The sequence below is a fragment of the Lepidochelys kempii genome, chromosome 2, assembly GCF_965140285.1.
Source record: "Lepidochelys kempii isolate rLepKem1 chromosome 2, rLepKem1.hap1, whole genome shotgun sequence".
NCBI classification, from domain to species: domain Eukaryota; kingdom Metazoa; phylum Chordata; order Testudines; family Cheloniidae; genus Lepidochelys; species Lepidochelys kempii.
Genome location: NC_136381.1, coordinates 155,702,711 through 155,728,597, shown reverse-complemented (window position 1 = coordinate 155,728,597; position 25,887 = coordinate 155,702,711). Strand labels below are relative to the sequence as shown.

The 25,887-nt window shown below is 43.0% G+C and overlaps 1 protein-coding gene across 8 annotated transcripts in view; it reads right to left on the bottom strand.

The window, feature by feature from the left end:
• Nucleotides 1-25,887, bottom strand: part of TEX10 (testis expressed 10) — a 130,409-nt gene that overhangs the window by 81,679 nt on the left and 22,843 nt on the right. For 7 of the 8 annotated variants that reach the window (XR_012157406.2, XM_078851651.1, XM_073332519.2 and 4 more), the window contains 4 exons: nucleotides 15,346-15,458; nucleotides 11,925-12,163; nucleotides 9,698-9,833; nucleotides 655-830 (listed from right to left, as the gene is read on the bottom strand). Coding sequence is in view for 7 of the 8 variants with exons in the window: in XM_078851651.1 (XP_078707777.1) it covers nucleotides 655-830; nucleotides 9,698-9,833; nucleotides 11,925-12,163; nucleotides 15,346-15,458 (664 nt within the window). In the remaining variant the exon portion in view is untranslated. The remainder of the gene's footprint in view (nucleotides 1-654; nucleotides 831-9,697; nucleotides 9,834-11,924; nucleotides 12,164-15,345; nucleotides 15,459-25,887) is intronic. The other variant, XM_073332515.2, reaches the window with a different exon arrangement.

The following is a 25,887-nucleotide window of genomic DNA, read 5'->3' as shown; positions in this document are numbered from 1 at the left end:
ATACTATTTGTCATTTTTACAGTGCAAATATTTGTAATCAAACATAATAATATAAAGTAAGCACTGTACATTTTGTATTCTGTATTGTAATTGAAATCAATATATTTGAAAATGGAGAAAAACATCCAAAAATATATAATAAATTTCCATAGGTATTCTATTGTTTAACAGTGTGATTAAAACTGCCATTAATCGCAATTAATTTTTTTGAGTTAATCACATGAGTTAACTGCAATTAATCAACAGCTCTACTAGGAACGTACTCCTTACAACCCTGATGGTTCAGTTAAGAACCTGAACAAACAAGGCCTTTAGAAAGCATTAAACTACTGCTAAGTAGAGAGAAACATAAAATAAAGGAATATCTTTTTCAGCTTTGTACAGAAATTAGATATCAAATGTTCTCATCTATCAGTCCAGCCTAAAAAAAAAAAAGAAAAAAGATAGCTTCAAATGAAACTTCAGTTTTGAGGGAAATAAAATTGCTGCAGCCATGACTTTCTTTGCAAATTTCTATTTTAAGGGTATGAATAACCATTTCATGTATGTACTCTGCCTTTAGTCAGGAGACACAGGATTTTTCACTCCTTGTACCATCCCTCTCATGTCAAGTGACAAGACAAAATTCATTATGTTTTAGTACAAAAGTCTTACCATAAATTCGAGAAGCAGTGGCTTGCAAACTTTGTAACAATTCCTTGTTTGAATGAGATGCAGCAGAATGAATGGTCTCAATCAACTGGTTTGAAAGCTCAGGCTTTCTTGAACCAAGGAGAGCAAGCTGCTGAGGTAGGCCAGCCAGCCAACGAGATAAAACTTTACTTCGGCTCCTAAAAGAAGGGGGAAAAAGTTAGTTGGAAAAATTATTCTCTCTTCAATACAAATATTCTTAAATCTATTTTATGTTTACAATAAATACAGAATACTTATAATACTGTAATGTAGTATCTATTTATAATGTTTCAGCTAGGAGTCTGATTGTGTTGGTACGTAGTGAATCATCATACACGCACTTCTCTCACAGCCCCAACAGTTTATGCAACATGTAACCTAACAACCTCCTTCAGAACTCAATTTCACAAATTGACTATATGCTGGTGAAAAAGCATTTCCTTTTGTTTGCTCTAAATTTACGATCTATTAATATCCTTTAATGACCCAACATATTATGGGCCAGAGGAAAAGTATACACAATTCAGGGTTCACTATATCCTTAACACTGAATACCAAAAGTCCCCTGTAACTCTTCACTTTCCAAACTAAAATTTTATTTTTTTTTTGGCTCATATCATATTTAATCATATCTTCACTGTCCTTCTCTATCTTTTTAATCTCAGATTTATTTATTTATTTTAAGAGAAAAGGAAACTGGACAAAATGCTTCAAAGAAGGGAGTTCAATACAATGTCATGTTCCTTTAGTTTCTTACCCATCCTATTTGCCTTTTCCATTGCTGCTTAACCCTAGATTGACATTTCGTATAACCATTCCCACTCTTTAATCCACAGGATTTTCTCTCTTATCTCATGGTTTATATTCCTAATTAGGAGCAAGGTTTTTTGTTTATTTTTATCAGAGACCTTATAAAAAGCTTTTTTTAAAAAAAAAAATGATGTCCATCACATCTCCTTTATCTATATTTTTTCTAAAGAACTTTAACAGATTATAGAGGCATTATTCTCCCTTTCAGAAAGCATAGCAGTTGGATTATATTTAGGCAAGTATATATTTCCAAACAAGTGTGTTGCATTATTCAATCCTCCCAATATTTCCATTATTTAAAGGATATTTTTGAATGAATTATGTAATGAACTTCCATGAATTCATGTACTTCCCTCACTTTATCATGAAGGTTTTAATCTTGCCTTGTTATCTTTTATGACTAAATACATCGTCTATCCATGTTTCCAACAATGTATTTAAACAGTTACAGATATGTCTCTTGTATCTCTCCATCCAAGAAAAAGTTCATTACAGGGTACAGTAAACACAGTAAATTACAGTAAACACAGTTCTTTAAGTATATCGCTTCTACAGATTTACACCCAAAGATGGAGCATGTCCAGGCAAACTTTTTGGCGAAAGGGCCACATCTGGGTGGGGAAATTGTATGCAGGGCCATTAATGTAGTGCTGGGGAAGGGGTGCAGGAGAGAGTGTGGGGTGTGGGAGGAGGTGCAGTGTGCAGGATGGGGCTCAGGGCAAGGGGTTGGAGTGCAAGAGGGGTGCAGCAGGGGGCTCATGACAGGGGGTTAAGGGGTTCAGGGCAAGTGGTTGGGGTGCAGGATACGGGCTGTGGCCCCGCTTACCTCGAGCAGCTCTGGGGGTGGCAGCGGTGTGCAGCAGGGCTGAGGCAGGCTCCCTGTTTGCCCTGGCCGCACGCCGCTCCTGGAAGTGGCCAGCATGTCTGGCAGTGGCTCATGGGTGTGGGGTGGTTCCCGGCCAATGGGACCTGCGGGGGGCGGTGCCTGCAGGCAAGGGCAGTGCACAGAGCACTCTGCTCCCGCCTCAAAGGCTGCAGGGACGTGGTGCCGGCCGCTTCCAGGAGCGGCGCAGGACCAGGGCAGGCAGAGAGCTTGCCTTAGCCCCGCTGCGCCATGGGGCTCGCAATCCCCATGGGCCAGACTGAAAGCCCTGATGGGCCGGAACTGGCACATGGGCCGTAGTTTGCCCTCCCCTGTGCTGGAGAGCGAAAGTGTGACCTTTGAGGCTGTATGAGTAAGGCTCCATGTTTGTCACGGATTCCGTGACTTTCCGTGACCTCAGACTTCTGCAGCAGCCCATTGTGGCTTGCCCAGGAGCCGCCTGAGCAGCTCAAGCAGCCCCAAGGTGAGTCTCAGGGTCCCCCTGCCATAGGGTGTGGTGCAGGGGGGCTCAGGGCTTGAGCTACTGTTGATTTGTGTGTGGGGGGAAAGGGGTTATTCCTCTCCCTCAGCTCCCCTAGCTCCACCTGCTGCCTCTGCCAGCAGCCAGGCACTGCCCCTGCAGCTCCCATTGGCTCCAGTTCCCAGCCAATGGGAGCTGCAGAAACTGGGCTTGGGGCAGAGTGGAATCAGCACGTAGAGCTAGGGAGCTGGGACCACCGCTTCCCAAGAACTGGATAAGGAGCCTGCCCCAGCCCCTCCAAGCCCGCCCCCTTGTACCCATGCCCGCCCTGGCCGCGACGCCAACCCCACCCCCCCCAGCACCTGCGCCCCCTTCCCCAGCACCCATGGTGCTTCCCTGGGCTGCACCTCCCTCCCCAACACCCACGGCGTCCCCCAAGCACCCATGGTGCCCCCCCGGGCCGCGACTTCCCCCCCCCCCGAGCCCTCCCTCACCAGCACCTGCTGTGCCCCCCGAGTCTCTCTCCCCACCCTCCCCCATTTTAGTCAGGGGTATTTTTAGTAAAAGTCATGGACAGGTCACAGGTCTGTGAATTTTTGTTTACTACCCGTGACGTGTCCATGACTTTTACTAAAAATACCCGTGACTAAAATGTAGTCTTATGCATGAGTGCTTCTGAGTGGCTTCAAAAGTTTAGACCTAAGGGTATAACAGGGAGCATGGTCCTCAAGGCACTCAGTTCTTTTTCTCCATATCTAAAAAAAAATGTCAAGTAGTATTCCAAACTTTAAAGAGGGGATTATTTTTTAAAATGGGGAAATTAGTTAAGGGAGGCAAATTAATATCAGACTCAAAGGAAATTAATATCAGACTCAGAATGTATACCACAAGTGACACTCAGAAATTTAAAAAAAAAAAAAAAACACCAAAGACAATAAAAATAGTTTAATGGTAAGATATAGGAGCTTATTTGAGCAAAACAGATATCTTCCAGAAAACAGAAATGCAGCCCAAGGAACAATGTATGGCAAGTAAAAAGTAAGATGGAAGTGAGAAGAGCTAAGAAAACTTTGAAGAGAAATAGGCAAAGAAGAAATTATATTTATGTGCATCAGATGCAAAAGACTAAAGATTTGGACAGACTGTGCAAGACTGAATCTGCTGGACTACCAGGGAGAAAAACAGAACACTTAAAGAGGAAAGGAGCATTGTGGTGAAGCTGCAGATGTTGAGATACCTACTGCAGACCTGCTCTCTTCAGATAATAAAAAACACTGTGAAAGAGTGAGACATCATTGTCAAAGAGCAAGGTGTCAAAAGAGATGTTAGAAGTAGATGAGGAGGGGAAGAGAAAAGGGAAGGATGATAGAGTGAGGTGACAAAATTATTGAGGTTAGTCAAGAGGAGAAAAGAATGAGAGGAACTTCAGAGGGACTTAAATCTACGTGAAAGGGCAGCACAATGGCAAGTGAAATGTGTTATAAACAATATAAGATGATGTACACTGGAAAGAATTATTTGAATTACTCATGTACATCTCAGGCTCAAACTCAATGCTACCTGAGTAGGAGCATGAAGTTCACTCAACAGGTCCCCTGATCTCTGAGAGGCACCTCAAACCTCTGCTTCTGGAACCTATCCATCCCATTCAGCCATATGGAGGGTCACGTGTATATGATCATTCTACAGTTTGTGAATTCACTGCAGAACCACATCCAGGCCACAGATCTGTGCTTCAGAGTCTACCCCGATCTACCCCAGAGATCCGAAACACTGTCATCATTACCAGATCCACCCCTAAAGAGGGAAAGGCTGAATGTATGTTTTATTAAATGATGTATGCAAGTTTATTGTTAGCACGTTTATTTTAGAATACCAGTTAGTTAACAGACTGATGAGGCAGAACTCTTACCACTTTGGGAAGGAATTTAGGATGAGATGGAAGACTGCTTTGTCATTGTGGGTGACAGTAAACAATTAGTCAGCCATGGGTCCTGTAATTTGCTTATTATTCTAGAAGATGTGATTAGTATAATGAAGGCTGTTTTGACAGAAAGGTGAAATAAGGAACATTCCCTCATAGGTTCAAAGGGGGGGCGTGGTCACAAACTGAGTAAGTACTAGGTTGAGATCCCATATCAGAGATTACTCAGACTGGACGATAAACATTTACTAATCCCTTCATGAACCTCTTAACTATATCATGCGTGAATACTGTCTTATCAATTAATGCATGATGCACCAAAATGGCTAAGTGGACGTTCCCAGACAATATAAAGTCCCAATAGCTTTAACTGAAGTAGGTATTCAAGTATGGAGTAAATAGAAGATGTTTCTGGAACTATGTTATTATTGTCCTAGATTAAAAATCTCTTCCATCTGAAGTCACAGAAGGGTGGTGATTTGACTGTTTGCTAGAATTTATTGGGACATGCTGAATTTCAAGAAAGCAAGACTTTTTAATGTCTGTCAGAGTTCGATGGCCATGCTGTCAAATGCAGACAGCACATGTTTGAGTAATAAATCAGACCATTCTGTTGGGTAAGTGGTTACTGGGAAAAACCAAAAGGTCCCTTTAGATAGATGAAGAAAATCTTGAAGTTGTTGTCTAACCTATTCTGTTGCAAATCAAAGTTATTGACACTTTAGCCTGTCTATTTTTTCTGGACTCTGAACTGAAGGAAATGGGGGAAAGGAAAGGCATAAAGAAGACCTATTATCCAGTTGAACAGAAAAACATCTGATATGAACCGGTTGTCTGCTCCTGCTCTCAAACAAAACGTCAGGCATTTTGAATTGTGTCTGGTTGCAAACAAGTGTATGTCTGGATAGCCCTAGAGAGAGAGTGTATCTCATCTACAACTGAAGTCTTCAGTTACCTTATGTCAGCAGTGGCCAACCTGTATAGGGACCAACTCCGGAGCTGGAGCTACAAGTGCCAATTTTCCAATGTGCCAGGGAGTGATCACTGCTCAACCCCTGGCTCTGCCACAGGCCCTGCCTCTGCCCCCACTCCACCCCTTCCCACCCCTCCCCATAACCTGCCGTGCCCTCGCCCCTCACCGCCTCCTGCATGCCACAAAACAGCTGATTGGGAGGTGCAGGAAGGGAGGGTGAGGCACTGATCGACGGGGCTGCCGGTGGGCAGAAGGCACTGGGAGTGGGAGCGGATGGGGGGCTGCTGATGTATTACTGTGGCTCTTTTGCAATTTACATTGGATTTATTTAGGGTTTGGACTCCATTGGGAGTTGGGCATTTGAGGGTTCAAGAGAGGAACACTTCTGTAAGCTGCTTTCAGTTAAGCGTACAGCTGTTAGGGGATGTAGTTCAGACCTGGGTCTGGGTTTGCAGCTGGCTAGCAGGTCTGGCTCAAACCAGGCAGGGCACTGAAGTCCTAAGCTGACAGGGCAGGAAAGCAGGAGCAGAAGTAGTCTTGGCACATCAGTTTCTAACGCCCGGGGGTTTGTGATCCAACCCATCACAAAGATGCACTTGGAATAGAGGCTATGGTATCTGAGGGGTCCCATGACACAGATTGGCTCTGCTAACAGAGGTCAATATTTGTGCCATTTCTTTGCTTGGAACCAGAGGTGTCTGATACAAAGGATTACATTCCTGAAGACTGGCTCTGTTAATGGAGGTCAACATCTGAGACGGCTCATCTTGTTAGACAGCCAACTCCAATGCTTGCAAAACCTTCAGTACCAGGATATTAGATTCTACCCTGGTAGCGGAGATCTTGGAAGGGGTCTTATGCTGCTCTTTAGTCCCTGAAGGAGACCTATCTGTACTTACAGATCCTAAGGATTCTAAATCAGAGGACTTGGTTGCAAAGGCATCATGGAGAAGGCTTGGAGCCAGTTTTGATGCTCCTTATGAAACCTTTGGGTCAAGGTGTTGCATATGGTTCAGAGAAACAGAGAATAACCTTCCCCAAGGCAAACACCTTTTTCCTTGAAGATGCACAGATCAGTGCTGCAGGTTGGGAATGGACTAAAATGAACTAAATAAAGAAATAACTTTTAAAAAGATAAAATTTAAAAGACTAATCTGACACCAACTGAAAGCTAGCTAACAACGTGAGAGTCTTGATTCAAAGATCCTGGTTGGAAGAAACTAGTGAGATTTCTGGTCTGTCTGCAACCACTGACAGAAAAAACTGAGGTGGCTGAAACATCACAATCCCTCTCATAGCCTCACCTTCAGAATATTCAGTAGCAGTAAGAGAAGGGCCAAGAGGAGATGCGAGAGCACTCCAACATGCACTGCTATGAGAGCAGAGCTGCATTACTGCACATCCCAGGAGTGGGAACGTGCAGGGACCACTTGAAGTTCCAACTCACAGCAAGGGACGGCTTATTGTGAAACAAAACTTTTGCTATGTAAACTGTCAATTATTTCCTGGAATACTAGAGACATCCAGATAATCCATTTCATTATACAGAGCAAAGGCATCCAACTAATGTGCATACTCCACAATCTCAAACCACCTCCTTGGAAGCCTAAATCCTCAAATATCCCCTAAAGAAATACCAGTGCTACAAAGTAACTATACATCAATATAAAAATCTGCGACATATTGAAAATGCAAGCATAATTAACATTTAATTTAATAACATGGAACACCATATTGAGTGTATTGTATATTTTCATATTTAATTCTATAATACATCCCTTTTCAATCAGGCAAATTGAAAAGGGATGTATTATTTCCGGTCCGCTGCAACCAGAGTACTTGCCAGAGAATGTGCATCAGGCTTACTACAGAGAACACATGACTGTTCTAAGAAGGGATCATGATGAAGTCATTGCAGAAGAGGCATTATATTCCTGTTTGAGTGGAGGATCAGAGACTGGATAGAACCAACAAGTAGAATTGTAGGTGAATTGTCAGGAACTATCCTCTTCCCCTCCATGTCTGAGGAGCATTCTGTTACCAAGAGTGCAGTACCTGGAGGTCTCAGGAACTGAGGCAACAGTCTGCCCTAGAACACACAACAGACTAGTTATTTGACACCCCTTAGCCTGAGCACTCCTACTCTCTCCTCTTGAAGGCACTGGATAAAGTGCCTGAAGTCTCAGAAGACGAGGAACCATGCAAATCTGAGGACTTAGATCCAAGTAGTTTGGCTCAAAGATCTCCCAGATTTAAATGGGATCTTTGGAATCCGCCAGGAACCAGAGGGACACAAATCCTGCAAATCAGTTTAAATGCCTTCTGTATAAGCAGTAACTTCTTGGTTTTGACAGATATAGTAAGTACATTGGAGACAGAGCATCTTCTCAGGGAGTGACCTTTCCTTAAGTATCCCAGACAACAGGGCACATTCATCTGTTTCCTGACTTCTTTGCTTTACATGGGGCACAGAATATAAACTCCCATATCTCAGCATCCACAGATAGAATGAGTAAAGGCACAGTGCTCAGACACTATTGAGCTAGAGCAAGTTATTACTACAACTTTTATCATTATTATATTATTTCTATTACAGTAGTGCCTAGAGGACCCCAACAGGGATCAGGGCCCCATTGTGCAAGGTTACGCGCACACATTACAAAAAAGACAGTCCCTACTCCAAAATGCTTATAATCTGTACAAAGTTCCATTACTTTTTAAATAAGAACCAAGAGCAGCTCTGGAAAACTCCACAGCTGTTAACTGGGCTGCGGTGGAATCACACAAGTGTGATAATATAAAAAGGCTGAACATTAAAAATAATTATTTCTGGGAATAAGATATCCAAAGTATACTAATCAACACTGCTAGCAGCTAGTGAAATGTAGACGTGCAGTAAAAAAAGTTTCTGCACCATAGATACAGGAAAGAAATTGGATGTTGTCTTTTACAAACTCAGGGCCAAATATTCAGAAATAAAAGGGAGCTCTGTGAAGGTACTAGAGCAAAAACAATATGGGTGTCCACATTTCCAAACATGTTGGATGTACAGAGAGGTCTTTCTCACAGAACTCACATTTTATCCCTACTAAAAAAGGAGAAAAAACTGCAATCCTAGATGTCACATCAGCAACAATTTACATACAGTTGCTGAGCTACGAACAGATCACACACCATTTATAATTGGAAGTATGCAATCAGGCAGCAGAAGAGCCCACACCCCCCAAAAATAAAAAAAATAAAAAAAAGCAACATAGTACAGTACTGTGTTAAACGTAAACTACTAAAAAAAATAAAGGGATAGTTTAAAAAAAGATTTGATGAAGAAAGAACTGTTTCTGTGCTTGTTTCATTTCAATTAAGATGGTTAAAAGCAGCATTTTCTTCTTCAAAGCTGTATTAAGTTAACGTTCAGTTGTAAACTTTTACAACAACCACCATGTCATTTTGTTCAGTTACAAACATTTCAGAGTTACAAACAACCTCCACTCCCAAGGCGTTCGTAACTCTGAGGTTCTATTGTAGTTCAATTTAATTCTTTACCAAGCTAAATGTAAACGATCTAATTTTCTAATGTATCTATTTCTGCAAATCTCCATCTTTGCCACACATTAAAATGTTTTAAAAAAGTAGTCATGTGTGGAATTTCAAGGCAAAAAAGAAATTAAAAACCTCTGCTTAATGAATGAACTGGGATAATTAACTATTTAAAATTTTACACATGCTTAAATTTACTGGAAATGGAAATTAGGTAATAAATTATATTTGAGCACAGATTGGCCAAATTCTCCAAAACAATTCTGGCAGTGGGGAAGAAACTGAAAAATGGAGCAAAGGGACACATCATCTGAGCTTTCCCCAATGAGCTTTTATTCTGTATCAACAAGCTTTGTTCTACTGTGGAAGTTCATGGCCTAAACTTTGAGACTAAATCTGCAAGGTTAAAAATTTTAAAAATAAAGAAAAAATCTTTACCTGATTCTTTGAGCGCTCAACTCTTCTTTCTGATAAACCCTGCTAAAAAATTTCAAAAGCAACATACGAACAGGAAAGAGGAGATTCCTCTGCTGGTACAGTGTATATACTGCTTTTATCAAAGTCTCCATTGCCACTAGAAAGAAAAAACATTAAAAATGTGAAATTTAGAAGTGCTTTTTATCTTCTCATTACATTAAGAATATCTATTGAGGAGCTAGTAAAATATTTTAAAATACCCATTTCTATGTAAAATCCAAATCATAGAATATCAAGGTTGGAAGGGACCTCAGGAGGTCATCTAGTCCAACCCCTGCTCAGAGCAGGACCAATCCCCAATTTTTGCCCCAGATCCCTAAATGGCCCCCTCAAGGATTGAACTCACAACCCTGGGTTTAGCAGGCCAATGCTCCAACCACTGAGCTATCCCTCCCCCCCACCACTGAGCTATCCCTCCCCCCCTGGGAGTAAACCATTTTGGAATCAATTTCTGCAGGGTGTACAATGAGCCTTCACAGACAAATCTTGAAATAATGTTTGCAGTGTAAAATTCCTCAGACAATTAAAATTACAATGCTAGATAAGGAACTACCTAAAACCCACATAACATATATGTTTTTAAAGTATTAAAGAATTTCACAATGAAAAATAATACAAGAATGAAAATGAATGAATACTGAAAAACACAGATAATCTATTTGAATGCTAAGAAGGTGTGACTATTAGGAATGGGAGAGCATTTGAAAAGCAGGTAGAAGTTACCACCTCACACTCTAATCAAGGCATCAGCCCTCTAGTTGTAAAGTTGGTTTCAGTCTCTGGGTCCTATTGGATTCATTACTGTTAAAAGACATTCAAATACCTGCAATGGCCATTAATTCCTTCTTTCCTTGATCTTTGATTGTCCAGGAAAAACAGATTTCACCCTTTTCATTCAGATGCAGAAGACCTACCCATGTCGGATCCAGATACTGTTACAACATGCTCCATCTGGACACAGCTAGTTCCACACACACAGCCCAACCCTGGTACACCACACACTACTGTGAATCCCTATATGAATCCAGATCTACTTCTAGAACTTGGTCCTTATCTGTAAAGCCTTTAATGGATAAAGTATTCATGCTATTTCACAGATCACCTCTCATTCTACACCACACTCCAGTGGAAGTGTGCTGCTGTAGCATTTTAACGCCATGTCTACACTAGCAAGCTTACAGCAGCACAGCTGTACTGATGCTGGTGCGCCTCTGTAAAATCGCTCATGTAGCCACTCTGTGCCAAAGGGAGAAAACTCTCCAGTCAACATAATAAAACCAGCTCCACAAACGGCAGTAGCTACGTCGGCGGGAGACACTCTCCCACTGACATAGCGCTGTCCCCACCAGCACTTCTGTTAGTGTAAATTATGTTCTTCAGGGGGATGTTTTTTTCACGCCCCAGAGTGATATAGGTTATAGTGACAAAAGTAGTAGTGTGGACAAGCCCTAAGTGTTGACACAGCCTGAGTAAGTCCTCCATCAAAAATCGAGCAGCATAAGGGCCAGCAATATTTCACCTGTATCACAATCAAGAAAAAGCAGCTGAAAGAGAGGCATTCTGCATTGGACCTAGAAGTGACAGATGTGCGCCCTCTCTTGGAAAGGAAAATTAATGAAACACTGGGAAATAAAGTGTTACTTGACACAGGCTTTCATCAATGCAAGCTTATCATTCCAGCAGTATGACAGCCTTCTTATCATTACAAAGGCACATCTACAAACCATGAAAATGATTTTAAACACAGAATGGAACATTGAAATGGCCTCAAGAAATACTGATTAACTGTGATCAATAAGATGCAGATGTAAATGAATTCCCTTATTCATTAAAGTGATCTCTTTTTCCTCTTCTTTTTTTTTTACTTAAAGGTAAGAGAAAATGGGTACAAATACACAAATATACTACTCCTATTGCTTTTCACTTTTAGAGTATGTTTAATCCAAGAATCTAAAAGTGCTTTACAAAACTCTTTAATCAGCAATTCTCAATGCCCTGTGAAGTAGGGGATGTATACAGTGAATTACTACTACTTTGTGGACAGTACACACTACAGAACATTTTAGGACATTCTTAACTTTGTACCCCATCCACCTTAAACTGTAGAAGTTAATCAGAGACACAGAACATTTCCCGTGCATAGGATATATTTGGTTTTTAAAGACAACTACCTGCTAACTACTCTTACCTTTGTTTCGTTGTATTTGCATTAGTCTCCATGTCACTCCAAGCAATCTGTTCAACTGCTTGCAGTTCAATCTGCAGCCATGCTGAAGGGTTTCGGTCACAAACTTTCTTATCATACCCAGCCAGTCAGAATCCATTTGAAGTGTTGAAGCACTTGCCAGTGAAACCATAATGTCACACAGGGTTAAATTCAATAAAAGATGGTCTACGCTGTTTGACGATGTCATACAGTACTTGGTGCTAAGTAAAATACATATACCGATATTTATGAAAAATGAATGCAGTTTTTAATGCATTAATGTTTCACAAAGTTATCGTAATATAGAAAAAATTTCTTCTAAGCACTACAGGTTTAAAGCAAAACTTTTAAAAATAGGAGCCTCACGAAGGCTCCTAAATCTATGGTTAAATAAATAAATAAGTGACCTGATTTTTAAACATGATAAGCACCCAACACCTCCACTGAGCTCACAAGATTATACAACAGTCCCAGGAAGGGCAGGAGTATAATTATGACTCCTTTCCATGCTCACCCCTCCATTCCCGAGACTATTAGCCTAACACAATTTAGAAGTTTCCAGTGTGGTATAACTAAGAGTGAATGTCACTCCTTTTTTTCTTTCTTTTTTTTTTAAAAGCAGTACAAAATGTTAGTTGGTAAATCTGTAAATTGCTAAATTTAAAAGTAATTTTATCAATCAGCAAAGCCTACATATACTTCCATATATGTCAAACACCATATATTTAACACATTCTACCACCCAAAAAGATAGCATTTTTATTTTATTTTATTTCATAAAGACGTTTTAACACTCCATCAATGTATTATACCAACAGAACATGTATGGAGCTCTCGTATTTGCTAACACATGTTGAGACCAAATTAGCTTTGAAGTCTTTAGGTCTAATTCTGTCTTTCCTTAAGAGTGAGGCACCAGGGTTTGGGGCCTTACAGACAGACTTAATTTGTCCTTCAGAGTAATAGCTTACATTAAAAACAAAAAATTAGTCTTTAGTTTGTACGGTTCAAAAAAATAAACCCTTCCAAATGTGGAAGGTGATCAATTCAAAGAGGTCTGCTAGAGTTTGCAAAGATAAACAACAGCTCTCAAGTGTGAACTACCTCATTTGAGAACTGACCTATTCATTTCAGTGAGTGCTAACTCAGAAGCCAATGATGATACATAGTTAAGATTTAATGTAACTGCTCAAAGCATGCAGGAAAGTAGTAGTAGTATAATAACCTGAATATCTACAGCAGCATTTCCCAAAAGGAGAGAAGTGGCTAAAAGAACTAGCCAAGAGAGTGTAATTTATGGAAGATCTGTAAATTAAGATGCATGGACCTTAATTATACACAGTGGAGATTTGGGGTGGAGAGGGGTGACGGGTCTTATTTTCCTGAAAGGGAGCTCTGCTTTCAGAAATTTGGGGGGTACCTGTCTAATTAAATATATTATTGATTCTATACTGACCCAACAAAATAGCCTTATAGCTTAGAGGTAGGGTGGGGCATAGTTTAGAGATATGGTGATGAGGTGTAACTTGCATGGAGTTATGAAGAAGGAATATATAGGACACGAATGATGCATGCATTCCTTTAATGTTCATTTTCAGAATTTTACAGTTTTTGAGGGGAGCTGAAGTAGGAATTGAAATTCTAACAACACTTGCTGGTTTTTATGTAGACTCCACTGATAGACACTTTCAAGCACAACGATTTCCTGATGTAGGGCTAAATTGTGCCTGTAGGCTACACACCACCCGTTGAGGAGCCCAGAGAAACTGTAATTCAGATACAGCCTACGATGGAATTTCAACTATCAGCGTGGCTGCACCAGTGTAAACCCCATGGGGCTTCAGCATCCAAGCCACAACTTAAAATCATTGTCTATACCGCTATTTCTAGAGCACTAGTACAAGCCCCACTAGCCCAAGTCTGTCAACCTGGGCTGGGAGGCTCGGTTCAAGATGTTGTGCAGACTTACCCCTAGAGGCCCTGTGGAAAAACCTGCTAGGAGAAAGTATCACAGGAGAAGCTCTGCAGCACCCAGGAGTAGGGGACAAAAGTGTAGCCCAAGAGGCGCAGAAGAATTATTAGTTGGAAGATGTTTGGTTTTATAGATTGACCCTGGAAGGGGATTGCATTTTTATGTGATTTGGCAACAAAGCACCTAGATAGAGACAATTAGGAGAAGATACTGACAAGAGATGTTCCATTACAGAGCTGAAGAAGAAGCTGCAAGGAGGTACCAGAGATGAGGATCCCTTGCAACAACATGCCCTGGCATAATGGGGTGCTCTTGAGGTGAGGGCATGCTATTATACACGGCCTCACAGAAAGCCACAAATCCTTCAGTATTTGCCTGGGGGTGGGGAAGGGAAGCAATCTGCTATTGGCCCTTCCAAGCAACAGATTATTATTTCCACCAAACTGGCTCAGTTGTGCTGCCAAGGCACAGATAGGGGGAGACAGCTTCTGATCAACCCTGGCTTGGAGAGAGAAGTGTCTTTACTCTCCCTTATATCATTACTCAGCCACTTAGGGCCCAAATACACTCCAGATCACAGATTTTTGTTTACTACTACTAAGATATAATGCATAAACCGATCCATTATCTAATACAGGGCTCTCACACTTTCTTAAAACATGGACCATATCTTAATATAGATATTATGGACCTTCCGTTCACATTCATCCAACACCCTACCATAACTACACGGAAAATAAATGTATTTTAGTTGGTTTTCAATGCAATTTAACAGCAGGAAACAGGATACCCAAAACCAGTAGAACAAACACACCTAGAGAATCCAGCAGCAAGTGCCCTGCAGGCCACAAATTGAGAACCCAATTGTCTAATAAATGCAAGTGAATACTTCTACTTCTAAGATTCTGCATTTTAGTTTCTCTGAAATAGATTCATAGATATTTAGGCCAGAAGGGACCATTATGATCATCTAGTCTGACCTCCTGCACAATGCAGGCCACAGAATTTCACCCACCACTCCTAAAAAAGACCTCACACCTATATCTGTGCTATTGAAGTCCTCAAATTGTAGTTTGAAGACCTCAAGGAGCAGAGAATCCTCCAGCAAGTGACCCGTGCCCCATGCTACAGAGGAAGGCGAAAAACCTCCAGGGCCTTCCAATCTGCCCTGGAGGAAAAATAATAACATCCAGATCTAGTTTCATATGAGAAATTATCTTAGACTCTTTATAAATGTATCAATTAAGAGCAACCTAACCACCATCTAAATACCTCTCCACATCTCTTAAAGAAAAAAACCCACCCAAAGTATTTTTTCCCCTTTTTTGCTATGCTGAAAGATTAATACTAGGCTGTGTATCTCATTCATACATGTGGTCTCACTTATTCATGAAAGAAAAAGACGTAAAGTGACACCTGTTTTACTCATACCTTTTGTATGGATCTCTCTTTTTGTGCTTAATTGTTTCTTGTAAAGAATAAGGAAAATGACGCATGAAGTGATGCTTGAAATCAACAAGGTAATTCATTCGAAGCCATGCCTCCTATTAAGGAAAGCAGATAATACATTAGAAAACAATGCTTGTAAGTGAAGTGAAATGTAATCATTTAATAGTCTACCAAAAACTAATGCTTAGTAAAAAAAAACAGGATGTGACATAGGAAGGAGAAAAAAATATTTTAGCTTCCGATTTAAAGCTCTTTCACATACACATTCTTTATGGGATGATGACTTTCACGACAACAAAATGGTTCACTAGACAATGATAATCACTTATGACTGGGGGCAGTGTTTCACCCAGAGTAGATCCTGTACATTTTCTTAGTGAACAGGTACACAGGAACATGTAAACTGAATTAACTAAAGGTGTGAACAGAAAGTACATACTGAGGTTCCACACGCAGACATCCCCTTAGTTCGCAATAAGGTTTCCCATTGTTTAATTCATAGTCCACCCAGGCTATATAGAACAGCTGCCAGCAGGAAGGCAGAGGGCAGCCTTGCAAGAAAAGGAGCTTGCCCTCTGCAAAGCCAAAATACCTCCCTCCATGTTTACCAAAGAGGAGATAACCGGGGATATAAGAAATGTTGGGAATATCTCAAATGTAGCAGGAAGGTAAGTGTTAACCAGAAGGGAAAGGAAAAGGCAATGGGTGTGTTTGAACATAGGGAAAAGAAACAGGGCTTTATTACTTGCATAGATTTTACGGTCAGAAGGAACCTCATGTATAGCACAGGTCACAGAATTTCCCAGTTATCCCTGCCATGAGCCCAATAGCTTGTGTCTACATTCAGTCTTGATCTGAAGACTTCAAAAGCATCCACCACTTCCCTTGGTAGTTTGTTCCAATGGTTAATCACCCTCATGGTTAAAGATTAGTACCTTATTTCTAATTGCACACCTTTCCACTTCTGCCTCATGCAATGCACAGAATGGAGCTGCCTGGGGATAAATCAAGGTTGCGTAGTGAAGCAGTCTGCCTGTAAGACTCCTGTCTCACTTGCTGCAGAGTTGGAATGTGTGTCGTGAATGATACAAGGGACTACCAAAAGTGAAAGAACAGTTTCATAGATAAGGCAGATGAAAACTGCCGTACAGAATTGGATCATATCCCTGCCTGTGTCAGAGTTCCTATATGATGCTAGTCAAGTCATTTAAACTAAACTGTTCAGAGGTGATCACTAATTGTGTTCCTCATTTTCTGGATGCCTGACTTGGGGGGGGAAGGAGGGGAGAGAGAGCACTCACACATGCAACTGATGTTGAGCTGTGCTATATAATGCTAAATATTCTGAAAAATCCAATCCTAAGTCTCAAACTGGGCACCCAAAATTAAAGGATACTTTTGTTCTCAGTTTCTCTGTGCCTCAGTTCTTCTGTAAAAAGGGGATAATACCACCTCACCTCACAGGGGTATTCTGACAATAATTTCTTTAATGTTGGTGCAGACTCGGATGCTATAAATGATGAGCACCACAGAAAAGCACTTGAAGAAATTAATAATTCTGTTGTCAGTGTTTGTATAGTCTGCAGTAAATCAGGCCTAGGACCACACACTGAACATAAAGAAAACAACATATTAATAGCTGCTCATTAATTAAGCACCATTCATCGTGTGCACTGAATGAAGCAGGGGCCCTATGGAAAACAGTACATAATCATGTAATTAAAGACTATCATAATACAGTCACACAAGAGGATCAAATTAAGGTTGTACAGGCAACCTTAATTCTGGCATTTCTTAACTTTTGAGTGTTTGACGCTGCATTTTAAATGTTCTTTTAATGCAATTTCTGTGTAATTTCCAAAGTTTTTTAAAAAGCAAACTTAAAAAAAATGTCCACCAAGTGGCATCATATTCACACCTACGTGGTTCATCAGCCAGGTTGGATCCTTTTGGTCCACACAGAACTCTGCTACTGTAGCTAATGGAGTAATGGATAGGAATAGTAGGTTGTCATCCCCAACTGGGACAGCACTAGAGGGGAATGGGGACACTTTGACAGTGGGTTTCAGAGATTTGCTCACAGCAGAGGAATGGTGAGGCAGTGTGATCTTGGGTTTCATTCCAAACTCTGGAGGGAAGTGTTCTCTATTTGGCACAGACTTTTCTGCCCATTACCTCCAAGCTTGATCAATTCTGCCCTCTCCCCTCCCACCTGTCCCTTTCACAGTACTGTTGTTTCTGATTCCAATCCCAGGCTCCTTGACCAGTGTCTTATGTCTACACTGCACTTTTGTCATTAAAACTTTTGTCAGTAAGGGGTGTGAAAAAAAACACCTCCTGACCAACAAAAATTTTAATGACAAGAAGTGCCGGTATGGACAGCACTTTGTCAGCAGGAGACACTCTCCCACCAACAAACCTACCGCTGTGGGGGGGGGGGGGGGGGGGGGGGAGAGGTATTTTGTCAGCAGGAGAGCTCCTTTTTGCTGACAAAGAGAAGCTACCTACCTTACAGTGATACATAGCCTTAGTCACACTCCTGTAGACTCCCCATCTCCTTGCCCAATCATTTCTAGTCCCCAAATCCCCTTGGCCTGCTAATCCCAGTTCCCTCCCCAACTCCCTGATCTGCCTGTCTCCTCCAGTTGCCACCAGCGCCCAGTCACCATTCCATGGCTTCCCATCCAATCTGTGTCCTCACCTCCTGCAGAATTTTTTTCTCTTTGCCCAGCCAGTCCCAGTTCTCTTCTTCCCTATAACCTGGCACCTTGTCAGATCTCTCTCTCCCCCTCACCTCCCTCCATCTCCTATTAGGTCCCACTCCCAGTCTCCTGGACATGACAATCCCAGTCTCCACCACCTCTCCCAGACACACCTTGTCCCAACTATTGTATTCCAGCGCTTGCCCCCACTGCATTTGAACCAGATGGATTCCTCCTACAGTTGCTTGGGTATCGGCAGGGGGTTACTGAGAGCACACAGATTACTGAGCAGAATAGGTAGAGCAGGAGGCACCACTGTACCGCTCGGTGCCAAGATCTTTAGCTACCTGTGTGCCAAGTCGGAAGGTTTCACTTAGTATGTGAACCTCCATTAGAGCTTGCCCGCATAGGGTCTTTAGCTCATTGGGAACTCTCGGTACTGTACGTTCCTGGTGCCTCACAGTCCAGCGCTCTTGGTACCAGGGGAGATCTTTCAGCAGGAGATCACTTTCTTTTGGGTGACTCTCAGTGCAGGGATGTCTGCGACCATTTTTTTTCAGCCTTTCTAGGAGCAGGCTTGGCAGCCGTTGTTGGAGCACAGCCCTGTCAGAGGCTGCTGACCGTTGGCCAGGGCACCTGGGGTTGGAGGCTGGTCTGACAGATTTCTCCATCATGAGGAGCTTCAGTTGGAGATCCCTGGCTTTTCTTATCCTGGCAGTCAGTTTTCTGCCATGTGGGCACTTTTAAGTAATAAGAAAAGGAGTCCTTGTGGCACCTTAGAGACTAACCAATTTATTTGAGCACACAGAAGTAAAGGAATCACCCCTGTAAAATCAAGATGGTAGATACCTTATAGGGTAATTAGATTCAAAACACAGAGAATCCCTCTAGGCAAAACCTTAAGTTACAAAAAAGACACACAGACAGAAACAGTCATTCTATTCAGCACAATTCTTTTCTCAGCCATTTAAAGAAATCATAATCTAACACATACCTAGCTAGATTACTTACTAAAAGTTCTAAGACGCCATTCCTGTTCTATCCCCGGCAAAGCAGTATACCAACAGACACAGACCTTTGTTTCTCTCCCTCCTCCCAGCTTTTGAAAGTATCTCGTCTCCTCATTGGTCATTTTGGTCAGGTGCCAGCGAGGTTACCTTTAGCTTCTTAACCCTTTACAGATGAGAGGAGTTTTCCTCTGGCCAAGAGGGATTTTAAAGGGGTTTCCCCTTCCCTTCACATTTATTACACGCCCCCCAAATCTCAGCTAGGGTGAAACACTGGCTGGGATTTCTTCCTGGAGCTCTAGGAAAAACAGAATTAGTAAGATACATGCATCTCTAAATATACTACCAAGTACATAAAGACTAACAATATTTTCCACATCTCAAGGACGATTTTAACCAGTTGATTCTGGGAAACTTTCATGGGAGAGTGCATCAGCCACTTTGTTAGAAGCTCCTGAGATGTGTTCGATGTCAAAATCAAAATCTTGGAGCTAAACTCCACTGAAGAAGTTTTTTGTTATTTTCTTTGACAGTGTGAAGCCACTTCAGGGCAGCATGGTCGGTTTGCAGGTGGAAATGCCATCCCCAAACATATGGGCGTAGCTTTTCCAGAGCGTAGACAATGGCATAACATTCTTTTTCACTGACTGACCAGTTGCTTTCCCTCTCAGACAGTTTTTTGCTGAGAAACACTACAGGGTGGAATTCTTGATCAGGTCCTTTCTGCATTAAAACTGCTCCCACGCCACGCTCGGACGCATCTGTGGTTACTAGGAACGGTTTGTCAAAGTCTGGGGCCCTTAGTACAGGGTCAGACATGAGTGTCGCTTTAAGCTTGTTAAAGGCCTTCTGACACTTTTTGGTCCACTGAACGGCATTTGGCTGTTTCTTTTTGGTTAGGTCTGTCAGTGGGGCGGCGATTTGGCTGTATTGCGGTACATATCGTCTGTAATAACCGGCCAAGCCTAAGAAGGATTGAACCTGTTTCTTTGATTTTGGGACAGGCCACTTTTGGATAGCATCCACTTTGGCCTGTAGGGGGCCGATAGTTCCTTGACCCGCCTGGTGTCCAAGGTAAGTCACTCTGTTTAGGCCTATTTGACACTTCTTAGCCTTAATAGCTAGTCCTGCCTTCCTTATGCGCTCAAGGATTTTTTGTAGATGTTCCAGGTGGTCTGCCCAGAAATCCGAAAATATGGCCACATCGTCAAGGTAGGCGACTGCATATTCTCCTAATCCCGCTAGGAGACCATCTACAAGTCTTTGGAAGGTGGTGGGTGCATTTCGCAGCCCGAAAGGGAGTACATTAAATTCATACAGCCCGAGATGTGTGGTGAATCTTTCCTTGGCAGATTCATCTAGCGGTACCTGCCAGTACCCCTTGGTTATGTCCAAGGCAAAGATGAACTGGGCCCATCCCAGTTTCTCTAATAGTTCATCTGTGTGTGGCATTGGATAGTTCTCTGGGCGAGTTACAGCATTTAGCTAACAATAGTCCACGCAAAAACGTATTTCCCCATCTGGTTTGGGAACTAGAACCACTGGAGATGCCCATGCACTTCCACAGGGGCAGATTACACCCATCTGTAACATATCCCGGATCTCCCGTTCTATAGCAGTTTTAGCTTGAGGAGACACCCGGTAAGGTTGGACTCTAATTGGGTGAGCATTACCTGTGTCAATGGAGTGGTATGCCCGTTCAGTCACTCCTGGGGTGGCTGAGAACGTTGGCGCGTACCTAGTGCACAGCTCCTTGATCTGCTGTCGCTGTATACGCCCAAGGGTCATGGAGAGGTTCACCTCTTCCACACCACCAGCACTTTTCCCTTCGTAGTAGACACCTTCAGGCCACTCAACGTCGTCTCCTCCCTGGGCTGTAAACTGACAAACCTTTAATTCTCTGGAATAAAAGGGCTTTAGAGAATTAATATGGTACACCTTAGGCTTTCGGTTGGAGGTGGGGAATGCTATGAGATAAATAACAGCTCCCAGGCGTTCCTGGACCATGAATGGCCCTTCCCACGATACTTCCATTTTATGGGCCTAGAGCGCCTTTAAGACCATGACCTGGTCCCCTACTTTGAAGGGACGCTCTCTGGCATGTTTATCATACCAGGCTTTTTGCTCTTTCTGAGCATCCTGTAAGTTTTCTTTAGCAACGGCTAAAGAGGTTCGGAGGGTGTTTTGTAGGTTGGTTACAAAGTCCAGAATGTTAGTTCCTGGAAAAGGTGTAAATCCCTCCCATTGCTGCTTCACCAACTGTAATGGCCCCTTAACCTCACGGCCATATACAAATTCAAATGGGGAAAACCCTAAACTGGGGTGTGGTACAGCTCTGTAGGCAAAGAGCAAATGCTGCAACACTAGGTCCCAATCATTGGAGTGCTCATTTACGTATCATGGCCCCCAAAGTTCCATTAAACTTCTCCACCATGCCATTTGTTTGATGGTGGTAAGGAGTGGCAACCAAGTGATTTACCCCATGAGCTTCCCAAAGGTTTTCCATGGTTCCTGCCAGGAAATTAGTCCCTGCATCTGTGAGGATGTCGGAGGGCCAACCTACTCTGGCAAAAATGTCTGCTAGTGCCTGGCACACACACTTTTAGCCCTGGTGTTGCTTAGAGCTACTGCTTCTGGCTATCGGGTGGCAAAATCCATGAAAGTCAGTATGTACTGCTTTCCTCTGGGTGTCTTTTTCGGAAAAGGACCCAGAATATCCACAGCTACTCGCTGAAATGGAACTTCAATGATGGGGAGTGGCTGGAGAGGGGCTTTGACCTGGTCTTGGGGTTTTCCCACTCTCTGGCTTCACAAGACCGGACATAGGTAGAAACATCCTTGCCCATTCCCTCCCAGTGGAATGACCCCCCACAAACGGTCTTTGGTCCTGTTCACCCCAGCATGGCCACTAGGGTGATCGTGGGCTAAGCTCAAGAGCTTGGCCCGGTATTTAGTTGGAACTACCAACCGTCTCTGAGGATGCCAGTCTTCCTGGTGTCCACCAGAAAGAGTTTCCTTGTATAGAAGTCCTCTTTCTACAACAAACCTGGATTGATTAGAAGAGCTGAGAGGTGGTGGGTTGCTCTGTGCCGCCGTCCAAGCTCTCTGGAGACTTTCATCTGCTTCCTGTTCGGTCTGGAACCGTTCCCTTGATGCTGGAGACATCAGTTCCTCATTGGATTGTGGACCTATGCTTGGTCCCTCTGGAAGCAATGTAGGGGATGGGGCTGTTTCCGGTGACCGTGAACCGCTCTCCGCTGGGACACTATGTTGGGGTTCAGGCTCCGGCTGAGCCTCTTGTGTAGGGTTATGGGCTGCTGCCGGTTCAGGTTCGGTGGGGCCCTCTGGTGTTGAGGTTGCAAGTACTGGATTCAGTGCTGGCAAATGGTCTGGTGCTGGTTGTTCCGCTGGTTCCGGTTCTGGGACTGGATCCACTACTGCTGTTGCAGACATTGGCCTGGGGTACGGGTCCATCACCTCTGACTGGGTCCTGACAGAAGTTTCCGGAATAGAGCTAGGCCTCACGGCTTGTTTAGCCTGGCTACGGGTGACCATTCCCTCCCTCTTGGCCCGCTTCACATGATTGGCCAAGTCTTCCCCCAACAGCACGGGGATGGGATAATCATCATAGACTGCAAAAGTCCACGTTCCTGACGCCCTGGTACTGGACAGGCAACTTGGCTGTAGGCAAATTGAAAAAGTTGGACTTGAAGGGTTGAATCGTCACTTGGATCTCTGGGTTGAATAAATTGGGGTCCACTAAGGAAGCATGGATAGCGGATACTTGTGCTCCGGTGTCCCTCCATGCGGTGACATTCTTCCCGCCCACACTCACAGTTTCCCTCCGCTCCAAGGGTATCTGGGAGGTATCTGGGCCTGCAGACCTCTGATGTGATCCCGATGCAATGAACTGTAATCTGTTGGGGTTCTTGGGGCAGTTGGCCTTTACATGCCCAAGCTCGTTACATTTAAAACATCATCCAGCTGACGGGTCACTGGGGCGAGGTGGGTTCCTGGAGAATGGGGTGGTGGGACAATAAGGGGTCTGGAGGGTTCTTTGGGAGGTAGGTGGGGCTTTGGGCAGCCCCCGGTGATAGGGTGTGGTCTGGGGTTGTCCCTTCTGATCTCTGCTCCAACTGCGACCAGTTTTCTTCTTCTCTGCCACCTCCACCCATCTGGCTCCAATCTCTCCTGCCTCGATTACAGTTTTGGGTTTCCCAATCTAGGATGTATCTTTCTATTTCCTCAGGAACACCCTCTAAGAATTGTTCCATTTGCATTAGGAAGGGTAAATTTACTGGAGATTCAACACTTGCTCCTGATATCCAGGCATCCCAATGTTTCACAATGTGGTAGGCATGTCGGGTAAATGACACGTCTGGTTTCCACCTTAGGGCTCTGAACCTCCGACGAGACTGCTCGGGTGTTATCCCCATTATGACTCTCGCCTTGGATTTAAACAGTTCATACTCGTTCATGTGTTCTTTAGGCATTTCAGCTGCCACCTCAGCTAAGGGTCCACTGAGCTGTGGCCTCAGCTCTACCATGTATTGGTCAGTAGAGATGTTGTACCCAAGGCAGGCCCTTTCGAAGTTTTCTAGGAAGGCCTCAGTATCATCGCCTGCCTTGTAGGTGGGGAACTTTCTGGGATGGGGAGTGGTACCTGGAGAAGGATTGCTAGGGTTTGTTGGTATATTCTGCTGAGCCTTTACCTTCTCCATCTCCAGTGCATGCTTCCTCTCTTTTTCCCTCTCCTCCTCCACATGCTTCCTCTCTTCTTCCTTCTCCTCCTTCTTCAGCCGCATGAGTTCTATCTGTCTTTCATGCTCCCTTTGTTTTTCCTTAGCCTGAAATCTGGCTAATTCCAGCTTTTGTCGAGCCGTGGATTTTGTCATCCTAACCTCTCTGTTTTTTAACTAACTTTACACCCGAGGTTTAGAAATAAACAAACAAAACTTGGCTGTAAAATTTTGCTGTGCTGGAATAGAATACCTATTCTCTGATAGTGATTGTCAACCTACAGAAAAAGACAATTCCCTTGTCTCTGCTCTGGCCCCAAATCAAAGCAAAAAACCTCCAACTACTTGGAAACCTGCTTACCAGCAGCCCAAAGGAAAAAAAAAATTCCTTTTCAAACTTGTGCTCCTTGTAAAAAAAAATCAAAATCCTAAAAAAAAAAAAAAAGCCCCTGCCACTTTTGTCTCCAGGCAAATGGGTAGAACACCCCCCCTATTTACTTTTAGGGGGGGAAAAAAACCTGGTTTGGAAGACTGTGAATTTCCCTGCAGGAGTTAAGTACCCTGCCTCCAGGCAAAGAAAACCTGCAATTCACAAAGATAATCCCCTTTTGTCTCTCCTCTGGCTCCAAAGCAGAGAAAAAACAAGCTGCTTTCAGTTTCAGCTGCTTTCTGGACCTCCCTTCCAGCAGCCCCAAAGGAAAAAAAATTTCCTTTTGAAAATCTGTATTTCTAGTTCAAAAAATCTCAAATTGATCTCAAAATGATTTCAGGTTAATCCCACCACTCTGCCACCATGTCAAGGTTCCTCCCCCACTCTGAACTCTAGGGTACAGATGTGGGGACCTGCATGAAAACCTCCTAAGCTTACTTTTACCAGCTTAGGTTAAAACTTCCCCAAGGTACAAATTAATTTTATCTTTTGTCCTTGGAATAACCACTGCCACCACCAAACTAACTGGGTTTACTGGGAAACGTAGTTTGGACACGTCTTTCCCCCCAGAATCCTCCCAACCCTTGCACCCCACTTCCTGGGAAAGGTTTGGTAAAAATCCTCACCAATTTGCATAGGTGACCACAGACCCAAACCCTTGGATCTGAGAACAATGAAAAAGCTTATGCTCAAATAAATTGGTTAGTCTCTAAGGTGCCACAAGTACTCCTTTTCTTTTTGCGAATACAGACTAACATGGCTGTTACTCTGAAACTTTTAAGTAATGTGAGTCTGCGAGTCAGGCAGCATTTAAAACCAGGTGAACCTGGCATGCCTGAGAGAGTAGTTTTCTTCGGGCTGGGTCTTCACTATGGGGAGATCGACGCTTGATTTAGTGGGGCTAGTGAAGAACCACTTAATCAACCATAGTGCTTTCCGGTCGACCCTGGCTCTCCAGCTCCCCGAGAAGACTAAGGTAAGTCAATGGAAAAGTGTCGCCCACCAGTGCAGCGCAATGAAGAAACTGGGGTACGTCGACCCAAGCTATGTTGACTCCAGCTACGTTATTCACGTAGCTGGAGTAGAATAACTTAGGTCGACTTACCCTGGTAGTGAAGACAAGCCCTCAGAGAAAAAAAAAAAAAAAAGGAGTAAACCCTGTTTGAGGCTAAAACTGCCAAAGAGATAGGAAAGGTAAAAGGGAAAAAAAAAATTTTTTTTGGTGCAATTAAAGAAATTAGAGTAGGGCAAGGGGATAGGGAAGCTAACTACAACTAAGCTAACACCACCACCAAGAATTATCTACTATTATTTTTTTCTGAAGTAGGAGAGGGCACTGCTGATCGGTGCGGCATGAGATGGGTACAGTGTGTGCACAGCCCAACTGGCCACTGCTACCACAAATCTCTGATTACAAGCGCAGGGCGTCAAGACACCTAAAGTGGAGCCCCCACAGGGACACTCCTTGAAGAAAAAAAATGTTATTTGCCCTAGTCTGATTCTCAGAAATCGTTGAACCATTTCAGCCAAAATTTTCCAAAAATCATTCAACTTGAGAGACATCCAGCATAGAAAATTGAAGGCCAAACAGTTAGATATGCAATATTATAAGCAACTGAAAACAGAGTCTTAACAGTAAGTAACAG